The sequence below is a fragment of the Balearica regulorum genome, chromosome 5 (assembly GCF_011004875.1).
Source record: "Balearica regulorum gibbericeps isolate bBalReg1 chromosome 5, bBalReg1.pri, whole genome shotgun sequence".
NCBI classification, from domain to species: domain Eukaryota; kingdom Metazoa; phylum Chordata; class Aves; order Gruiformes; family Gruidae; genus Balearica; species Balearica regulorum.
The window spans coordinates 49,424,828-49,447,037 of NC_046188.1; the positions used below are offsets into that span (position 1 = coordinate 49,424,828).

The following is a 22,210-nucleotide window of genomic DNA, read 5'->3' on the forward strand; positions in this document are numbered from 1 at the left end:
TGAAAGAGCAAGCAATAGGCATTCTTTTATCTAGAGAGAATGTCTCTGGTTGCACTAAATGTAGTATCAGGATTGTGCTAAAGTCCCTGCTGCATGACATCCCTGGTTAAAGATCTATTGAAAGATCTGTCTCTAGACTTGTCTGTTACTGAAGTGCTAGGTGGTGTAATTTGGGTCTCTCCTTCCCAGATGTTTTCTCTTTGTTTCTAATCCAGCAAAAAGTCATAACCCTGAGCTTAGGGAAGAAGAGAATTACTGTTAAAGTTACTGATAGGCATAGGATGAAATAAGAGAAGGTCTGCATTGACTTACTTGATCAAGCTTAGGTACATTTGGAAACATGCACTCTGCTCATTTGATGATGTCTGTAGGCTAGATATCAGTGCAGAAAGCAACTTGCAAATGAAGCATTATACTGTGGGTGATTCCCCGTAGTCTTTAGCTGCTATCAATTTATCAGGCACTTGTGGTTCACAAGTGAGAGGGCCTGTGAGGTACAGAGAAAAAAAATGGAGCCAAATTAAAAACAGACAGAGCTCTGCTCCTCCCTTTCTCCTGTTTGAGATGATGAAGTTCAGATGTACTCTTTGTTTACTGAATATGACTCATGTGGAAAAGTATTTAAGTACATAGATAACCTTCAGTATATGCTAAAATCCAATGTTGTTAAAGAAAGCACTGAAATATATGCTTAGATTGAAGTATATACTCAATGTTAAGAGTTCATTGAACTTATACTGTTACGGTTAGCTATGTGTTTACATGCTTGGCTGAGCTGGGCTCTGGTGACATGAGGATATGGGAACAGGACAGGGCCATACCTATGCACTGTTACTGTGCTGATTTCACAGGGATTTAAATAAATGTTTAAAAGTGCTTTGTTATATGTTGGTGCTTTTGGGAAGTGAGGCTCAGCAGGCCGTGGAGTCTGAAGCAATGACATGAAGAGGTCATTTCTGGTCAATTTATATGTCTCAGTCTTCTCAGCCCTCCATAAGCAGAGAACAGCACCAACACTAACTGTCTAAACTAGATGTTCACTGGTTATCATGCAGTAAGACATCAGGCAAAGGAATTAAACAGAATTGCATGTTACTGTGAGCCTGACAAGAAAACTTGATGAAATGATGAAGGATGAAATCGAAAGGAAAAAAAAAGTACCTTTTCAGCTGCTAAATAGAAGGAACAGAAGAGTGAAAAATTTAGGGAAAAGCATTTATTAGCATCACATAGGGAATGCTGTCATCCAGCTTTAGGCCAAAAATTTAAGTTTATTGAGAGAAAAAAACACAACCACAAATAAAAAGAAGGGAAATATATTGAGAAGGAGGAAGTAAAAGAGGTTTTATAGGCAGAACCTAGCATGAGTAAGCTTTTCATATGAAATTTTTAGTATCAGTAAATACATATATATATATATGTTATCTTTCAATTCCCATATTTCCCTGGATTATTGAGATCTCTCAGTGCTAAGAAACCAAAATGCAACCAAACTTAAAAGTAAAATTAAGTAGTCTAGTTTTATTATCCAAGTCTAGTGAAGTATTGAAAGTACTGAAAAGGGAAAAGAACATCAAGGGCCCGTTTCCTGCAAATAGTTTAAGTGCATCCTTTTATGTTCTAGAAGTAGCCCTGTTAATGTTAATTGGACATTAACATCATGTAAAGTTGAAGTTCTTTTTCAGGATTGTCAGCTGTGTTTTAAGGTCTTTTTAACAATTTGAGGACCTTACACTTTCAGTGAAGACTGAAGTGTGTATTATGAACAGACATCTGTACATTATAAATTCTTCTTTAATATGTGATCTTTTTGAAGACAGAGATCCCAGATGGGTCTTGAAAAGGTACCTTTAATAAAGTGTGGATTGTGTAGTAACATCTGAATGAATTGCCAAGCAATCTGATGGGTGAAAATAATGCTGTGAACTTGATAAAATGGTTACTATTTTTTCCCCCTATTGTTAGTTCTAGATGAAAAAAACTGCTCAGATCCTGGTGGCCCACTCAATGGCTACAGAAGAGTAGTAGAAGACACTGGGCTCTTGAATGGACGCTATGCAAAAATTGGCACAGTCATTGCTTTCTTTTGTAACAACTCGTATGTTCTTAGTGGGAATGAAAAGAGGACCTGCCAAGACAATGGAGAATGGTCAGGGAAGCAGCCAATCTGCATAAAAGGTAGTTTACAATACTTTTTACCACAACTCACAAAAGCTGCTATGGTTTTACTAGATTTTTTTTTATATAATTTATACTCACCAAACAATCATTTTTTGCTAAGAATAAACCATCTGACACTTCATAGAGAGATTGGTAGTTTGCCAGCTCTGCTGGCTGCTAAACTCAGAGAAGATGCCAGTGATTCTAGAAGATGTTTCCCTCTTGAAACATGGAAAGGAATGTTCGCTGAGACCCTTATTACCCTCATTCTAGGATCAAACCTGCGTAAAATCAAAGAAGATAAGTAGAGAATTGAAATGGAAGTAATTGTCTCATCAGAGTTGCTGTCATAGGGCCCAACTCTCCTCTCAGAATCCTTTTAAGTCATTGGAACCAGTTACAAGTATAAAAGGCCAAGTCTGTAGATTGCAGCCCTGAAGATTTGGTTCAGAAAACCACTTGAGGACATGGTTAAACTATCTGTATTCATCAAAATACTGAAACACATCTTTAAATACTTTGCTAGAAAGGGAATTATGCTGTTGACCTGGAGCTACTCTAAGCATGTCTGAAATCCTGAATGGATTAATTAATTTGGGCAATTGTTTGACACGTATTTTAATGGATTTTTGTTTTAACTGAAGTAATGATAATATAAGGGAATATGTCTGTCACCTAGGGAATTTGCTTTATTCTGCCACTTTAGATGGAAATACTCTCTCCCTGAAATGTATAATCATCTGTGGAAAGCATCTTTATTGATTTTAACTTTGATAGTGACATAAAGGTTAATGTATACAGTAATCACAAAGAGCTATATATTATTAAACCCCACAGAACATAACTGCTCAGACATATAGATAAAATCCATCCTGCAAGATTCTTTTTCTTCCACTGTGTGCAGCAGGAAGGAGATCCTGGCAGAGTTATTTGAACTGATAAACCTGAATATTTTATCCTGCTTTTAAAGTAAATAAACTGAATATGCAAAATTACAAATCCTGGATCTCCCTTCTGTTCTTTTGTGCATATTCAGGTAACTCTGAGATGTTCCTTTGAATCAGTCTCCAGCTCCTTCCAATGGGTGCACAAGCAAACGGACTCTTAGAAGTCTGTAACATCCTGCAGCCTTTCCCTGTATGCCGAGTCACAGAGATTAGCTGTGTGTGGCTACACAGATGGAAATAATTCCATTATTGCAAAAGTTTGTTCAGATTCCAAATCATCAGCTGTAGTGGTGTAAATCTGGCATTCAGACACACTGATGGACAAATCTTCCTCCATGGCTGAAAGTCTCAGTGCAGAAGACACTCAGTTGCTTCCACCATTGTAAATGGGATAGATCCTGCGATCTGTAGGGAAGTAGTTTTTCCAAGGCTTTAGGTTTTATCTTTATTTTAATGCACGTAACTTACTGCCTCTTTTCTTAATCCAGTCCACTATGGCTAGTGAGAGTAAAGAGTGGAAATGTATATGAACCGTAAAACTTGAGCTGTGAATGTGGAAAAAGTACTGTGCGACATTATATTTTTTCTAGCCTGCAGAGAGCCAAAGATCTCTGACCTGGTGAGACAGAAAGTGCTTCCAATGCAGGTTCAGTCAAGGTGAGAATGCAATATCTCAACTACAGTTTAAAGAAAAAATGTGATTGTTTTTTCCCTCCTTTCCTTTCCACCCTGTGTGTTTAGCCTGCCTGAGCCGCCATTCCTACAACGCCACTGATAACCAAGCAATGAGAGCTGCTGGGAGAGGATGTCTGATTAAGCACAGGTTTGCAAGCTCCTGGAGACAGCCAGGACGAAACGCACAGTTAGAGATCTGAAAACTACTGGACGATGCTGGAATTAGGCTTGCAAGCTTGTGCCAGGCTATGAGAACAGTCTGAGAACCGTTCCTTGGGCTAATGATGTGCCTTAAAATATGGACATGTGCCATCTGAGTGAAGAAATGAGTGGAGAGAGCACTAGGAGACAAGGGGATACAGCAATGTAATCTGCTCCCATTAAGTTTGACCATCCAAAGCAATATAGCACAACTGATATAAAGTTGGGTTTGAGGTGGGCATGGGGGAGAGGAGGAACTAGAGTAGAAGGTGAGGAAGGAATAAATGGTCTGACCTTGTCTGGGCTTACCCTTCTGCTGATTTCTTGAAATAAGCCCAATCTGAATTAGTTATGCTGCAATGTTCAGGTTCAGTTTTGTCCAAGTAGTAATTTCTCATTTCAGGTTTGGTGGGGTTTTTTTGGTTGGGTTTGGGTTTTTTTTTTTTGCAGTACATGATTTATTTATTTTTAGATGCAGTGCAAGAACTGTCCTCATCTTTGGTCTTAAGAACAGCCATACCAGGTCAGAATAAAAGTCCAGCTGAAGCTATATCCTGGCTGTGGCAATGGCCAGTAGCAGATGCCTAGAGAAGACTTTAGGAACAAGGCAAGCACGTACTTCCCAAATACGCTCTCATGCTCCAGCTCTGTGATGTATGATTGTAGAGATGGCCCCAAGAAGCCATCAGGAAGCTTTAGTAGCTATCAAGGGATTTTCCTTGCTTAAATTTCTCAATACACTTTTGAACACAGATCTTTTTATGCAAAATGTTTCTGATATTAACACCAGCTGTATGACAGCATATATGTGCCCCCATGTCCATAGCATAGAATCATAGAATCATAGAATCGTTTGGGTTGGAGGGGACCTTAAAGATCATCTAGTTCCAACCCCCCTGCCGTGGGCAGGGACACCTTCCACTAGACCATGTTGCCCAAAGCCCCATCCAACCTGGCCTTAAACACTCCCAGGGATGGGGCATCCACAGCTTCTCTGGGCAAACTGTTCCAGTGCCTCACCACCCTCACAGTAAAGAATTTCTTCCTAATATTTAATCTAAATCTACACTCCTTCAGCTTAAAGCCATTACCTCTTGTCCTATCACTACATGCTCTTGTAAACAGTCCCTCACCATCTTTCCTGTAGGCCCCCTTCAGGTACTGGAAGGCCGCTATCAGGTCTCCCCAGAGCCTTCTCTTCTCCAGGCTGAACAATCCCAACTCTCTCAGCCTGTCCTTGTAGGAGAGGTGCTCCAGCCCTCTGATCATCATGATGGCATCTCATGTTCGTGGACTGTTTTTATCCCTTGAAGTAAGATCTCCATTTCATAGATCAATAGTGAGGCAAAATGTGGATTATGCAATATTGCAAGGTCACATGTAAGTAGGGAATGGGATCCTGGCAGTCTTAGCATGACCACAGCAGCTCTCATCCTTCTTCCAAAATATAATGAACTTGCCATTGCTCTTGTTCTTAATAACTTTACTTTCCTTGAGTGCTGTTAAGTATCACCTCACAGATTCTATACGATGGAGGCAGTCTGCATCTCTCTGTGATCAAAAATGGAATTACCACACGAAAAAACATTATTTGGGCTTTTCTGGATGCAGGCAGTCCCAGAAATCTCAAGGGAAATTAATGTCCTGCTGAATTTTTCAGGTGTAAATAGTTTTTTCGGTAGATATGTGCTTTTAAGCATTAGACCAAGGGACACGTTCTAAGTGATGAAGATTTAAGTATGACAGTGGTCAAGTTTATGGTCCATGTCTAGGCTGGTGCATATATTTATTTTTTTTAATTATGTGCCATGTTTCAGCTAATCAGTACAATTTCTAAATGGAAGCTTAGTGATTATTGCAATTATGAAATCTCTGTGGTGAGACAATTATCTCTCTTAATTGCTAAATCAAGCAACTTTATCAACATGATTTAATCTGAATTGATTCCTAATACTGCCTATTAAAATGTTCACTAGAGAAAAGATGTGCCTAACTCCTCTCTAGTGAGAATTAATTACACCAATGCCAGCTTCCAATGTAATTTCTTTATTTAAAAACATGGTATATCGGTCCTTTTGTGAATGGCAAAAGCTGTTCCACATTCAGAGGCAACTGGTTGTGATCCAGAAACTATAAATGAAAAAAAAGAGGCATAAAGAGAAAATTTATAAACATATGTGTATTTATGTATGTGTACATATATATATGTGTAAATAAAATAGCTGGGATGTAAATGGGAGTATTGCTATACTATGTCGGAATTATATTTGTGCTTCTTTCACAAGCGAACTTCATATGATTTTAAATGATACTTAATACAGTTGGTGATAAAGCTATGGTAATGATTGATTTTATAATATTATTATTATTACCTTGTGTTCTTCGTGCCTTGATAGGGAAACACCTTTGCATCAACTTTACTCATCTGCATTCAGCAAGCAAAAGCTTGAAATCTATCCAACCAAGAAGCCAGCACTGCCATTTGGAGACCTGCCCCCAGGATACCAGCATCTGCACACTCAGCTTCAGTATGAGTGCGTTTCTCCTTTCTACCGCCGCCTGGGTAGCAGCAGGAGGACTTGTCTGAAGACAGGAAAATGGAGTGGGAGGGCCCCTGTGTGTATTCCAAGTGAGTCTCCAAGGGAAAAAAATGCACACGTCTGGGTGGATGGGGGAACAGGATGTGTGTTTGTCTTTCTTAGATAATTAGGGAGTCCCAGTGGTGCAGGCTGCTTATGCTTCCAGCTGGGAGATAGGAGCAATAAAGCTTGAGGATATATGACTCTTTCTATCCACCACTAGAACTCGTGCAGCTGATGGTAAAGGGATCAAGCTTTCAGCACTGTAATTTGCCATCCATTTTTCTACTCTTTTATTGAGCAAAAGGTATAGTGAGTATCTCTCCTGATTAGAAAATGGTTTCCTACTATCACTTCATGTTTTCCAGTATTATTTACTGCAAATGTGTTTTTTCTTTCAACTCTATACTTTATACTTTGGCACACAGCTGACAAAACCATGGAAGTTTAAGAAATAGAATGGACATTTTGCATTTTAAAGAGGCTCTTCCTTTACTGTACCCTGCTAAGGAAGGGTTCATACTGCAAACTGTAAGTCCAGATAAAATCCTATCCAGAGCTAGTGCAGACTAAGTCAGTGAGGGAACATCACAAGATTTGGTACAACCCACTACTGACATCAGGCAAACTGCGAAAAGTAAATCCTAACATCAAGCAAATTTTTAGAGTTCTTGTTTGTGGTTTTTGCGTGGAGGTCATCTCATGCATTGAAAAGTATTTCATTCAATCCTTTTCACTATGGGCATGCACACGCTACATTCCAGGAAAAAAAGAAATGTCCTAAGGGAGACTAAAAAATGTGACCACATGATGTAACTCTTTCAACTGAAGTAAACCTTTCCTAAGGTAATTTTACCCCTAAATTTTACCCTTACTCTCCTAAGGAGATTTTACCCCAGGTCTGAGCCTGGGTAATATACTCCTAAAACAGAGCAGAACTTTTTCTTTTCCCCAGGATGGCTGTTGTTCTCATAGGCATGAACTCATCTATGCTAAGGTCAGTTCTAGGAGAGGACCTCACAATTACTCTGTGACTGCCTAGGGTAGTTTTAGTGCACTGCTGGGTTTATGATGTTTTATTATAAGCAAGAATCAGAAGTGTTCTTTCCATTTCTTTATGCAGTCATCTCATTATAGTGCAGCTTGATAAGGTTGTCATGAAAATTCACCTGTTCAAGTGCTAAATCCACATTCCTACTTCAGCCAGGAATTCAGATAATAATGGAAAAATTGAAAGGTTTTTGTTTTTTTTTTAAAGCTATACAAAATACTCTTATAATTTTGCAGGTTGAGAACACAGGTTAATTAGAAAGCTGTCCCTCATGCTAACCATTGCAGTTTGGTTTCTTTTGACACATCCTAAGCAGGAATCAAGAGTGATATTCAGATTCTTTGGTGGGGAAAAGGCGTTACCTCATTCTTGGTTCATGTTTCTTCAGTCTGTGGAAAAGCAGAAAACATCACCCTTCAGAAGACAGTGGTCTCTACCAGGTGGCCCTGGCAAGCCGCAATCTATCGGACAGTCAATGGGGTCAAGGAGAACAGTCTCCGGAAAGGGGCCTGGATCCTTATCTGCAGTGGGGCCCTGGTGAATGAGCGCACCGTGGTGGTGGCAGCTCACTGTGTCACTGACCTGGGTAAGACCGTTGTGCTCAAGACAGCAGAGCTCAAGGTGGTTCTGGGGAAATTCTACAGAGACGATGACAGGGATGAAAAGACCATCCAGAACCTGCGGGTGAGTAAGTCTGCTGGGAGCGGAAAACGATGAGCACAGACAGATGCCGATCACATCCATCTTGTATGGGGACAAAAAGGTTATCCTTTGAACAACATATTGTTTTACACACTATTCTTTGAAATGCATATCTAGAGACTCAACTGACAGAACTGTCATAGCACAAGGAGGGCACATGCTGTAGTTCATTAAATTCCCCTGACACTGTCCAGCTCTGATGTTCACCTCCTAACAGAGATCACTAAGAAAATAGCTCAGGTTCCATGGGCCATAATGTCTGAGTGATATTGCCAGAAAAAAAGTAGAAAAGATGCCCAGCTACTGTCAAAAGTGATTAGCATAGTTTATGAGGGAAACACTTGTGGTCTAGATCCTGATTGGATGCTCTGAGCACATTTTACGTCTCAGCTCCGAGGCTGTACAGCTCTAAACTCAAAACAAAGTTTATGTCTGACTCCAGCTCCAAAAATAGTACCTCAGGCTCATCAGAGTGGTTTGGGTTTTTCACATAGAACTAGAAAGGCTGAAGTCCAAATGAGGAGAAATACAGCAATTTTGGGTGTGTGTGTCTTTTTTTCTGGATTGGGGGGGCTATGTGAGTTAATTAATGGATTTTATCCAAGAAATCATAGTTAATTTGATCCCCCCCCATTTTTAGTTTGTTTCTCTAATTCCAGCTTTTTCGGACTTTTTCTGTAAGGAAATGTATTATTTTTTCCAATATTTCCTTATAGGAGTCCTATCCATTCTTGTAGTGTTTCATCAAGGCAACTAGCAGTAAAGGTTTGGTCCCAACATTATGTAATGTATTGCTAGTATTCTTTTTTGGTGGGAAGGTGGTTGAATTTCAATGAGAAGATAGCATTTTAATTCAAAGCCTGCCCCCCCAATCAAGTTCTACAGGCTGAAGATAACAACATGGCAGGTAAAATCTTTTCAGTAAACAGAGGAAAAAATTGAACTGTACATTAACTCCCCGTTTTTCTGAAAATGTCCTTGACTGCTTTTTATTAGGAGGAGTTTCAAGCAATAAAAACTGTCCTGAAACCCAAGCCCTCCCCAAAAAGTCAGAAGATGCTTGATCTCTTTGCATGTTTCTCATTTGAGTGAGTACTATGGTAAAAGAAGAGTTTGGGACTGGAGGGCAGAGAAGTATGCAAAATAAACTACCATGTATTATAGTAGTATGGAAAGAGTGCTGCTGACTTGCCATTGCTGTTAACTCTACAATTCTTCCTACTCTGTTTCCTCCCCAGATTTCTGCCATCATAGTGCATCCCAATTTTGACCCTATATTACTTGATTCTGACATAGCTATCATAAAACTCTTGGACAAAGCCAGAATCAGCAGTCGTGTTCAACCCATTTGCTTGTCATCTTCTCATGACTTGACTTCATCCACAGAGGATTTAAAAATAATGGTTACTGGCTGGAAGGTACTGGCTGACATTAAAGATCCTGGATACAAGAATGACACAATCCGCATGGGAGTTGTTCAGATGGTGGATTCACTGTTGTGTGAGCAACAGTATGAGGATAATGGGATACAAGTCAGCATCACTGACAGCATGTTCTGCGCCAAACAAGACCACACAGCCTTTTCTAATATCTGCCCTGCTGAGACTGGTGGGATTGCAGCCATAACTTTGCCAGGAAAAGCATCTCCTGAGCTAAGGTGGCACCTGATGGGATTAGTGAGCTGGGGTTATGATAAAACTTGCAGCCTAGAACTCTACAGTGGATACACCAAAGCTTTTCCCTTCAAAGACTGGATTGAGAAGAACCTAAAATAAAAAGCTGTGTCTGGAAATGGCATTTTATAACTATCATAATATCTCTCTCAGTCTGCTGCTTTAGGCTTCTCATCCCAGTGATGAGCCACATCTGGGATAAGGTTAAGGCAGACAGCCTGGTAATTTGTCCTAGGATCGGATGTTCCATCAGGCTACTTTTACTTAACCCATGATAAAGGGTCTTAGTGCATGAGAAGTTTTGCCATATTTTGCCTGTCTCCCCTGGTGGGAGGATGATGCTCTGCTCCTGAGTCTGACATACAGAAACAGGACAGCAAATTCTGACTGAAATTAATCTGTAGTGTGGAGTCCCCTAGAGAAATCGATGGCAAGCTTCTCCCAAAGATCTGTGTGACTGAGCGGATTAGGAGGGTGGAAAAAGTAGCCTGAATTAATTACGATGGATGAGCTTGTTATGTATGTGCAGTCTGTATTGCCATAGTACAATGTAATCTTTTTCCCTCCCAAGTACTTACACATTTAAATAAACCATGGTTTGTTTGTTTAACCTACATACCCATGCCTGATATTATTTAGATTCCTTGTTGCTTTATCTGTGTCACACTCTAGGGATTTAATACTGCCCTTGTCTGTTTGCATGTGACTCACTTGGGACTCTTCAGGCACACTGAAAGGCAGAATTTGCATAAAATTCAATACTACATAAATAATGATTTTTTCTTATACATCCAGTGCCGCTCTGTTGTAGATGAACCATTGCAATGAAATGTACAGGGGAGTTCCTCCCACCTTGTATTCTGAACAGATAAAAACCTGAAACACACTTTTAAAAACATTTTTCCATGTGGATTATTTCAAAGATCTATGAAAGCCTCAGGAAAACTTCTGGTTTCCATCAGTTCATATACATTTTTGGCAGAACAACTCCTCTGTAGCTCTTCAGGGTGAAGAATAATGTCCAGGTCTCACACTTAGCAGAGGCTTTTCTTGACTGGACTTTTAGACATCAAAGTGTAAGACTCTCCCATTGGGCATGTTGCCCAGTGGCCATACTTTGGTCTACTTATGGTCCTTAATCACTGCTCTTTACTAAATCATTCTCTATTTAGTTGTGGCCTAAACACTAGAGATGACCCCTAGAAAAAGTTGGAAGAGGAGGCACAGGGGAATGTGTCCCATCAGTAATGATTCCTGGGTAAGACATCTATGACACCCTGGAATTTGTAGGACCTCCAAGTAATTACAGTGCTCAAACCAGCTCACGGCAATATTTGGATATGAAGGCTGGGGATCTGATGAAAGGATTTAGTACTCTCACCAAGGAAGACTCAGATCCTGAAGTCGTGTTCTGCCTCGCCTATTGCATGGCTATGGCAATTGTAAGCTAACAAGTCTGATTTCAGCTCTGATTCTCTGTTGCTGTGCAATCTTGTTAAGAGTTTCTTAGCATTCAGTAGTTTCCACCTACTTTTGCATCTGAAAATTGCTGCTAAAAGGCAATTAGTATTGGAGGTCATTGCTTTTAATTTATTTTTTTGCTTTCTTGGGCAGAAAGACTTAATGTGTTATGCTTTTGCTCTTATTTTCTCTTGCAATAGGATCCAGGTGACATTGCTTGAATCAAAAGTTTAAGGACTACAACCAAAGTATATTGCTTCTCTTCATCTTGTTTGTATGTCTCCTCTTGCCAGCAGATTATGCTTGGCTGACAAACTGCATGGCAACAACAGCAACAAAAATTCTGAATTAAATGTGAAAAATAAGATGTGTTTCATTCCTTTGCTGGGAGGATCATGTGCCAGTGAACGTGTGGTACAGAAGGGGTTAGAGGAAATTAGGTAACAGCTTTGGAGAAGGGAAAACTGGCAGAAAGTCAGCATGTGTTTCTTCCTGTCAATGAAGAATGAAATGAGAAATGAATAGAATTGTTTATTGGAGCCTGGCTTGCCCAGTCAGAGCTCTTCCATGATTACATTACATGTGAGTCTCTACACTCTAATGGTAAGAGAAATTCTCTTCTAAAACAGAAATCATGAAGTTTGGTGAGCTGGTTCTTATGACACTGTGACTGCATTGCTCTCCACGGTATTATTAGTTCTCCACTGCTACAACTGATAGAGAAGAAGAGACCCTAAATTTTTTTTCTGCCTTTAGGATTTAGTAGAGAACTAAGTAGTCCATACAGATCTGCAAAAGTCTTCATTAATTCCAGCCTTTAGCCCCTCACTCTTCTTTTACTAAAGATCAGTCATACCTAGTATTTACTGATCCTCTAACTCCTCCTCGGTTGTTGAATCACATCCCATTTGGCTTCAAACTACTCACAGATCTGGCAATGAATAGCTGAAAGTTTTCTGGGCTTGTGCAGCAACAATATAGCTGTTCACGGCTGTATATCACACGAAAGTATATTCTTGAAGAGAAACTTGAAGGAATTCATGGAATGAAAATCACAGGAGAAGGTTGCTAGAGCTGTGCACGTACAGCAGAATTCAACCCCCCTTCTTTTTAGTCATGATGCTCTTCAAAGAAAACAGAAGCAAGAAAATGGCCAGGCTTCTCTCAACCCCAGGATTCAGATTTTAGCATAGTCCTTTATAGAAAGAGGAATTAACTGTAGCATTTGGTTCTACTTCTGGACCTCGATGTTTGAATTGTAGATTTAATTCTGACTAATCTCTAAATGCAAACGTAAGGTTTTATTTCTATTGTTATATGACATATGTGTTCGCACATATGGGTGGGCAGTCATATCAACATATGCAAGCACCTGTAGCATTCCTAGTATTTGTAGGAATTACAAATCAGCTTTAATCCCTTTGATAGCTAGGATCTATTTTTAAGATGCAAAACTATTTCAAACATCTCTTTCTAAACAGGTGAGGATCTATGCCATCTGTTGGAGAAAGGGTGTGAAATAGCACAACATGGATAGCAACACATCTTCCCTCTGAGGAAAAGAGCTGTGCATTCTGGAAAGGCTGTAAAGGTGTTGCTATGAAAAAAAAGAGAGCAAACCAGTCTCTGCATTCTTACTCTAATGGGCTTGTATGTTTTTGGGGCTGGGGGTGGATTAAAATACTTCCAAAAGCCAGGGTGCTTACCTGAAAAATAGCACTGTAAGGAAATGGACATACTGAAGTACATGTTCTTCTCAAGCATACCTTCAGTGACTCTTATGAAATTGCCCTGATAACTTGTTTCCCTTGATAACCTAAGTCCATGGTAACTTACAAGAAAAAAATGTGTATTTGATCAGGACTAGGGAATACATACTAAGTTGCATCCTGCCAGTTTTAAGAACTAGTACTGGAATCAGCTCAGTTGCCAGAAAGGTATACTGGGGGAGTGGAAGAGCTGGGCAGGGTCAGGTAGCCTTTGCTCAGCTGTGCATCCCCTGCAGCCTCACAACACTTTATTGTGGCAAGGAGCTTCCCGCATGCCTGCTGGCTTTCTGTGCCACCTCCGTGGTGAAGAGGCAACAGGCTACAGCACAAATGTTTGGTCCGTGTGAAATGAGACATCAGGTTGGTCAGACTTGGATGGAAAGACAGTACCGAAGTTGGCAGGCAGAGCCTCTGCTGGTGGAAACTGAAGTGAAGGTGCATGGCAGCGTCTTGACATGGCAGTGTCTTGACATGGCGTGAGTGTTCCATGCCCCAGCACAAGAGTGTAGTTACTGAATGGGACGAGAACTTCCTGCCCTGTGCTGCAAACATGTCCTGGCTGCAGCTGGCAGGCGGGGCAGTGGGCTGCCAGGCCAGTCTGTGGCTGGTAGCAGAAAATTCCAGCATAAACCGTGCTGCGGTTCCTGAGCGGTGAGGTGAGGATGAGGGGTTGCACCAGGACATCCCTGTGCTCTCCTATGAGCCGAACTGCTGTGAGTGCCCGTCCGACCTCTCCCTGCTCTGCACAGGGGCCTGCCAGGGCAACCGTGGCCCGGGCCGTGTCCAGGCAGTGCCCCGACCGTGCCCGTCCTCCCGCGTTCGCGGCGGGTCCTGCCCCAGCACGCCACGGCCGCCGCAGCGGGACTCGGCCGCGCCCCAGCAGCTGCCGTGAGCACCGCCCTGCGGCCCCGCTGGCAGGAGGCCCCGCCCGCACCTCAGCCTGCCTCGGCCCCGGGCCCGCCAGGCCGCGGCCACGCGCGGCGCCCCCCGGCGGGGCGGTGCGGGGCGGTGCTGAGGGGCACGGCGGCGGCGGGCGGTGCAGGTAGGGACGCGGCGCGGGCCAGGCCCCGTCGAGGGCGGTGCGAGCGGGCAGAGGGCGCGGGGAGGCGCTGCGGCCACCGGCAGGACGGCGGCCTCTTCCCGGGGCCGCGGCGACGCGGGGCTGGACCAGGCCCGGCGCGCCCGGGCTCTGCTCTGCGATCAGGCTGAGCCTGCGGGGACGCCGCCGCCGGGCCTCGTCGCGCCGGCAGGTGAGGCCTCCGCCGCGGCGCCGCCCCCACCTCTCCGGCAGGGGGCAGCACCGCGCAGAAAGCAGCAGCTTTCTCGTAGCTGAGGGCGGGTGGGTTCCGCTCGCCGCCTGCCGCAGCCTTTCGGTCCTGCCGCAGCCGGCAGCCAGCCCCGGGCCGCCCCGGCGAGACAGGACGGCTCTCGCGAAAGCTGAACGGGTCGGGCCCGGGGAGGGGCGGCCGCCCAGCGCTGTGCCTAGCCCTGCAGCCTCGGAAGGCTGCCGCCGCGGCGTGGCGGGGCAGGTGCCTCGGCTACGGGAGTCCGGCCCGGCAGGCGGGGGTGCGGCGGCGTGCCCTTCGGCCGGGCAGGCTGCCGAACTCTTCTCCCGCCGGAGTGCAGGCCCGCTCGCCAGGTGACATGAGGGGTATGAGGTGGCATCCGGACACCCACAAGGTGTGTGTGCGTGGGATTCGCTCCTTCCCGTCGCTGCACGGAGTCCCGGCGGGCCCTCTCGGTGCGGAGGGCCGGGCCTGCCCCGGGGAGGCGGTGGCGGTGCGCAGCCAGCGGAGCCAGTTCGCGGTCGGCAGCGCCCGGCCCGGCCCGGCCCTCCCCCTGCGAGGGGCTCGCCGCCCCCCGCCCCCCTCCCCCCCCCCCCCCGCTTCTGTCAAGGAGCGGTTGGGGGGATTTATAAGTAACAACGGCTCGTGATGTCAGCCCGTGCCTAAAATAGAGAGGGATATAGACTGCAAATCCACGGCTCGAGGGCTAAAACCTTCCAATCCAGCCTCAGCCAACACCGCGCTGATGTGAAGTCACCCCCACCTCTCGCACACGCACACACACACGCACGCACACGCACCCCACGGCGAGGGGAGGGTCCCGGGGATCGCAGCCCAGGTGACAGTGCCTCCTCGACCCGCCGGCCACTGCTGGGCGGCCGCGGGGGCAGCAGCGCCGGTCTTTGGGGCGCGGAGAGTCCTCGCTGGGCGGTGGCGGCGGGATTGAGAGCCGAGGAACGGAGCTGCCGGATCCTCGCCCTGCGGAGTCCCCAGGATTACAAGGAATTGCGTGCTCCTTCCCAGACGCGAGCGAGGGTTATCTCAAAGAGCCAACCTCCTTTGCGCCCTACTGTCCAAAATAATCCCTTGGACCCTTGAGAAGACAGGGGGGTTTTCGGGACCATGGCATCGACAGAAGGGTGAGGGGGACCGTCTTTTGGGAGGGAGGAACGGGAGGATGCGGGGATGGGGTGTCCGGCATTGTGCTTTTGGTTTCCTATCATCTGCTTCATTGTTAATCCTTGCCCCCGACATTCCCTAATGGAACAATTAGGGAGCGAGAGGAAACTAAAAGCAGATGAGCCCCATTTAGGACAGGGAGAGAGAGAGAGGGAAAAAAGAATTTCAAATATGAGCCATTGGAAAGGTTTATTTTTCCTCCCATCACTTCTTTATTTAACCCCTTGAGAGCAGATCAAGCTTAAACCACCTGCCTGAAAGAAGAGTCCAAGTGAATGGTTAACTCAGAGGTGGAGGGGGGAGCAGCCTCCTAAATATAATAATACTAATCAATAGTTCAAAAAGAATCAAGGAGCTGTCCCCCCACCCACCTCTTAAAAAGGCAAACATCCAACTTTTTGAGTTTTGCAATTTGGTGTTTTTGTGCCAAAAGCATTACAGTGCTAGCAAGAGAAATGCTGGGAAGGGCGAAGGGTTATACAAGAGGCTTTAAAGAAAAGCAAACAGTTCAGCCCTGGTAGCATCCCTTGGAAGGAAACCTTTCTCCCTACCTGTGACAAGATTGCAAGGATCACCCCCTTCGTTGCTCTGATGGGGCTGGGGGCTTGTTCAGTCTGCAGAGCAGCTGGTAGTAGGAAAGAAAAGGAAACATTTCTTTGATCTCTGGTTGCCCTCTTATAATACTAGCTAGTATTAGACTGCATCTGGTGTGAGCCTCCCCTTTATCCCTGGATGTTGTCAGGTTGTATCAGCATGATCTGCTCTGGATAGGACTCTCTGAGGACAGAGTGCAAAAGGAAGCTCTGTTTATATTGCTTTTGTGTCTCTCAGGCTGAAGGACTTGCTGAGCTGATTTAAATAACCCAACACATGTCTGGGAGGGTGTGCATGCAAGTGTCCCGTTACCTGGACAAAGGAAGGAACTGGCTCTCTGCAGTGTCCCCTAAACAGTTGGCTTGGGATGAGTGAAAGGTTAGAAAGTATTACCTTTGGTTGCTTTAGAAAAAGGACAATCCCCTAGGTCTGACAGAGGACAGATCTGTGGGGGTCTTCTGGCTCTTCATGGGACTGTGACAGAGGTAACTAACTTACTGTTTGCTACTGCCTTGCCTTCCCTTCCTGGGGAATTTCTGCTCCAAATTTGTACATTCCTGTTTTGGTAGCAGCCCAGCAGTTTAATCTGCCCTGTAGCATTTCCTCTGACAATGAAATCACTTAACTAGATACTGTCAACAAATAATTTGAGCCACAGGGAAGAAGCCTGGAGATGAAGGAAACAGCCTACATCCATAGCGTTGCAATTCTGTCTTCTCTGTCCCTTCTGTATCCTTGGACTGCCCCAACTTCCACTCCCCTCTGGGTGCTCCAGTTACCTGCTGTTTTCATTCCCACATAAGGCGTCTGTAGAGGTCTAGGCTTGTTTCAGACCAGTGGGGGAATGTGTGATCTGTTGTGCAGGGGTTTAATAAGAGGAGACATGATGAGAGGTGACTGTGTTAGAGGGATTTGTCAACTTTTAAATGTGTGTAGAAAGAGAGGTGCTGGCTGAACAGGTGGGCTAAAAAAAAATCAGAGCACCAGAAAACAGAAAGGCTTCAATAGATGCATGCTTTTGCTTTCCTTATTGGACAGAGCTAAGTTGTAAGGGTGAGAAAAGAAACAACAATTTAGGCTTTGCTTTCAAACTTTTTAGGAAACTTACCTAGACTAAGACAAGCTGAAACTGTTTATTTGGTATGATTCAACTAGTGCTTGTGATAGTTGAAAGAGTTGTGGAAAACAAGTTGAGTGGGAAGCATTTCACTGTCAGTCCCTTTTTACCGGTGAGAACCTCTTCCAAACTGAATTGTCATCTTTCCCTACCCTCAGGTAAAAAGCTGAGGGTGTAGATAAGCTTTACACTCTGGCCTAAAGATTAGCAAACTGAGGCACCGTAAGGATCATCAGAGATCAGACCTTGTTCAAGAAAGGCTTTCCACCAGCACCAACATAGTGGGGAAAAAGGTAGCAGAAAGTGCGCTTTGCTGCAAGCGGAGCAGTGTATCTCGGGCACAGGTACATGGTGAAAGACCTGCTGAAGGTTGGAACAAACGGTATGCACTCCAGGTTTATGTTTGGTGGCTCTTGGGATGTTCAGATTGATACATTAGTCAAGATCTGAAGTACGTAAAGACTATATTTTGTTGTGATGGAACTACTCCAACCACAGTAATTTTTGCAGTCTCTTATTTCTTATCTAACAGCGGAGCTTGCATAAAATCTCCAAAGTGAGGATGTCAGGGGTGTGGCAGGATACTTGGTGAACAGCAAAAGGCCCTGACACATACACAGAGGAAGGCAAATCTGTATTCCATTGTTAAGAAGTAGTGGTCGCTTAGAGCCAGGTTTTGCTAGGAAAGAGTTCCTTGTCTGCACCTTTCCAGTCACTATTTTTTTTCTTTCATTGTCTTATTTGGTTAAGCTTATCCATGTATGGAAATCTGCTGCCCAAAACTTTCTGTTCCAGGAGGATGGTGGACAATGGGAAACTTCAATGAGTTGAAAATGTGAAATGATGAAGGAAATGTGCCCCAACATGGCAAAATCAGACCCATGTGTCCTCTGGGTCTACCTTGCTTGTAGTTACTGCTAGTGGGGCTTTGGCTTACTGTTGAATACGCTGTATCTTGACTGTTAAGTCTTCCTTTCGCAAAATCCCCTGATACAGATCTCATTACTGAGATGTATTTTTGGTGTTTAGCTGGTGCTGAAAACAGCTAGTTCAAGGAGGAAGGGCTAGAACCAAGCAGTGATACTATTCAGGGTTGCTTGTTTTTATGTTCTCTGTTTAAACGTCCTCTGCTGGCCACGCCTGCAGACAGAGTGCTGCTGGGAGAAGTGGCCTTCTGATCTATGCCAGCATCACTTTTCCTGAGTCCTTAGCGTGGTTCAAAGATCCAGCGACATTAGTTCATATTCACAGATTGTGGTGTCTGGCATAGGGCTCAGCATGTGATAGGCTGAACCTATGGAGACTTACCGTAGCAGAGCATTTAAGCATTAACTTTGCTTTTACAGAGTCTGAGAGGACCTAAAGGTTAAATGAGATTGACTCTGATCCAATTGATGCCCACACTTGCCTTCAGGCCTTTGAGCAAAGTCATGAACAACTTGTTTCACGTGGTTTTGTTATGGCTCTCATCTCTCTCTTTAGTGTTACTGTTTCAAAAGGGAAATAATGCAATACCTTGCTACTGTTTTATTTTTTTTTTAAAAGAAACACATTTGTATAACCTAGAGATAGGTTTTAGATGTTAAATCAGTGTGCGATTTTGTAACTCAGATATTAAACCTGAGTGTTTAAATTTTTGATTTTATTTTACATGTTTGAGTGATGCTGGTTTAGATACTCTAAAAATCTACAGATGCTTTTGGATATCTTTGAAGAGTGAAAGTTTCAGGTGTGAAGTTTGAGTTTGGGTCTGTTCTTTCAAGAATATAGCCACTAGGAGACACTACCACTGCATCTATAGTAGTAAATTAAACAGAGGCAAAGCAGGTGTCTGAGCTGGGAGCTCAACCCTCTGTGTGCAGGTCAGCCTCAGAGCAGTCCCTCCATGGCTTTGGCCAGGCAGCCCTCTCCCAGTTCACGGGCATGTTAGGGAATCAGTGTGGGCCAGTGGCCGTTCCCAGTGGGCAGTTTGGATGTGATCATATTTTGGAGAATTTAATAATACTGCTGTGGGTTCTTCCATTTCCGTTGGTCTTGGTGCTAGAGAAACAGTCCCAGGCAGGTTTATGAAAAGAACAGAGATGTTACCCTTATGGATATACGGTACACAGTTAACAAGCAAGTCTATGTGTGCGTGTGTGTGTGCACCCTGCTACAAAATAAATCTAGTGAAGTGGAATAGTATGTTGAAACATTATTATATATGAAAAGACAGAAGTCTGGGTAATTGCTTAGTGTCATGATTTGATTAGTAAAATAGTTGTAAGTGCTTCACAATTTTATGTACACTTAATATAAATGGTGTTTATGTAATATGAAATGGCACAGATGCAGAACTCTCATTCTGTTCAGAATAGCAGATATAGTGCACACAAGCTACAGAGGTCCCTGTCTTGATATATGACTTTATCAATATTTCACTTAACAGGAAAAAAAAACCCACAAAAAAAACCCAGCTATGGTCCATTCCTCCTCTTCGACCTTGATTGTTACTACATTCTTCTATAGATACTCACTATCTTCATCTCAGGTTTCACTGTTTCTGAAGCTACAGTTCGACAATCATGAATACAGTTTGTTTGTACTACCTGATCACCAAACAATACAAGTTTGGTTCAGGTCAGGGAGCATCTGATTCAATTTCCCTAAAATTAGCCACAGCATATTATATGGAACTTACACAGGTTTTATACTAGCTGTAGAAAGATGATTATTTGTCAATTTAACGTAAAGTTAACACCAGAATAAGAAATACCTTACTTGGCATCAAGCCCTGTAGATGCAAGTTCTGTGATGGGGTTCCAGCATTGGTGGATAAAGGAAGAGCAACTGACATCATCTACGTGGAATTCTGCAAAGCATTTGACACTGTCCGCACGACATCCTTGTCTCTAAATTGGAGAGACATGGATTCGATGGATGGACCACTCAGTGGATAAGGAATTGGCTGGATGGTCACACTCAAAGAGTTGTGGTCAACGGCTCAATGTGCAAGTGGAGATCAGTGACGAGTGGCATTCCTCAGGAGTCAGTATGGGGACCGGAGCTGTTAATATCTTTGTTGGCGACTTGGACAGTGGGATTTGAGTGCACCCTCAGCAGCTTTGCCGACAACACCAAGCTGTGTGGTGCAGTGACACACTGTGGGGAAGGGATGCCATCCGGAGGGACTTTGTGTTGTGTATGAAAATGTTTGACACAGTTACAATTTAGTCAATTCAAAACTCATTAATAGGATGAGTTAAATCAAAGGTTGAATTTTAGCAGCACTCAATAATTGACTAATTTAAAGATTTAAAAGTAATTCAGTAAAATATATTATGACCAAAACAGCTACTTAATTAGAGATTCAAGATGACAAGATTCATGCTAACTTACTATAAGGTATCTTAAATCAAAGGTTTACAGATATATATATATATAAAAACAGGTACACACAGACCAGAAATATTTGGGCACAGTGATATGTGTCACCCACACTTGTGAAGGCAAATATGTATATTTAAACACATAGATAGGTAGAGAGGTGGATGGAGGAAGCTATCTTGTAGTTAAAATTCCCCCCTTTGAGTTTAGAGTAAATACTCACAAGGCATTGGCATTCCTCAACAAGAGCTGAGACTCAAGGAGGCTGACTCGCCCTGGTCTTCTGTCAGCAGAGGATCCTTGAGGATTTTGTGCCTGAGAACTGTCCCAGCTGAGGGGAGATGCTGGTCACAGCCTGCTGCGATCCAGGAGAGCTGAAATGGCCTCGCTTAGAACTGCTATTTATAGGATCCAAGATAATTGATTTTTGTCAGGTACTTTTCCACTTCGGCCCATCTTGGATAGTGAAATATTCTGGTACTTTCCACTAGTTGCGCAGACCCAGAACTTGCTAGATTTTGAAGTTCTGGTATGACCCCCCTTTTGGGCCATGACCGAGATACAGATATACCAGGCTGTCAGGAGGTGATTGTCCTTACCACTCCCAAGCCAAGGGGGAAGCAAGAACCAGGCTTGTTAAGGGGGTGCCTTATCACTCTGGTCTGCTGCCTTTTGCAGTCCACACCCAACTCATCCTAGGTTTGCATGTGGCCCAGGAAAAGTGGGAGAAATTGCAGCAAGTACTGAGTGGCTCAAGAAGGGAGGGAGGGGGTTTCACCACCACATCTTGACAGGCTTGAGAGGTGAGCCCTTGTGAACCACATGAAGTTCAACAAGGCCAAGTGCAAGGGTTGGGGCAGTCCCGAGCACTAATACAGGCTGAGTGGAGAATGGATTGAAAGCAGCCCTGAGGAGAAGGACTTGGGGGTGTTGGCTGAAGCTCAGCATGAGCTGGCAGTGTGCAGCCCTTCATATCCTGGGCTGCATCAAAAGAAGTGTGACCAGCAGGTTGAGGGAGGTGAGTCTGCACCTCTAAACCTCTCTTGTGAGCACTGGAGCACTACATCCAGCTCTGGAGCACTGCATCCAGCTCTGGGGGCCCCAGTACAAGAGAGACATGGAGCTGTTGGAGTGAGTCCAGAAGAGGGCTGGAGCACCTCTCCTATGAGGACAGGCTGAGAGAGTTGGGATTGTTCAGCCTGGAGAAGAGAAGGCTCCGGGGAGACCTTATAGCAGCCTTCCACTACCAAAAGGGGCCTACAGGAAAGCTGGAGAGGGACTGTTTACAAGGGCATATACTGATAGGACAAAGGGTAACGGCTTTAAACTGAAGTTAGATTTAGATTAGATATTAGGAAGAAATTCTTTACTGTTAGAGTGGTGAAACACTGGAACAGGTTGTCCAGAGAAGTTGTGGATTTCCCATCCCTGGAAGTGTTCAAGCCCAGGT

At 44.0% G+C, this 22,210-nt stretch overlaps 2 protein-coding genes across 13 annotated transcripts in view; both read left to right on the plus strand.

The window, feature by feature from the left end:
• Positions 1-10,602, plus strand: part of PAMR1 (peptidase domain containing associated with muscle regeneration 1) — a 61,557-nt gene extending 50,955 nt beyond the window's left edge. For all 3 annotated transcript variants that reach the window (XM_075754794.1, XM_075754795.1, XM_075754797.1), the window contains 5 exons: positions 1,966-2,178; positions 3,698-3,764; positions 6,380-6,612; positions 8,002-8,297; positions 9,554-10,602. In XM_075754794.1, coding sequence (XP_075610909.1) covers positions 1,966-2,178; positions 3,698-3,764; positions 6,380-6,612; positions 8,002-8,297; positions 9,554-10,090 — 1,346 coding nt within the window. In that variant the 3' untranslated portion in view covers positions 10,091-10,602. The remainder of the gene's footprint in view (positions 1-1,965; positions 2,179-3,697; positions 3,765-6,379; positions 6,613-8,001; positions 8,298-9,553) is intronic.
• Positions 10,603-14,130: 3,528 nt separating this feature from the next.
• Positions 14,131-22,210, plus strand: part of SLC1A2 (solute carrier family 1 member 2) — a 106,114-nt gene continuing 98,034 nt past the window's right edge. For 2 of the 10 annotated variants that reach the window (XM_075754801.1, XM_075754804.1), the window contains exon 1: positions 14,582-14,898. Coding sequence is in view for 2 of the 10 variants with exons in the window: in XM_075754798.1 (XP_075610913.1) it covers positions 15,627-15,643 (17 nt within the window). In the remaining 8 variants the exon portion in view is untranslated. Of the gene's footprint in view, positions 14,261-14,581; positions 14,899-15,143; positions 15,644-16,514; positions 16,763-22,210 lie in introns of those variants that run through there. The other 8 variants (XR_012835740.1, XM_075754800.1, XM_075754802.1 and 5 more) reach the window with 7 other exon arrangements.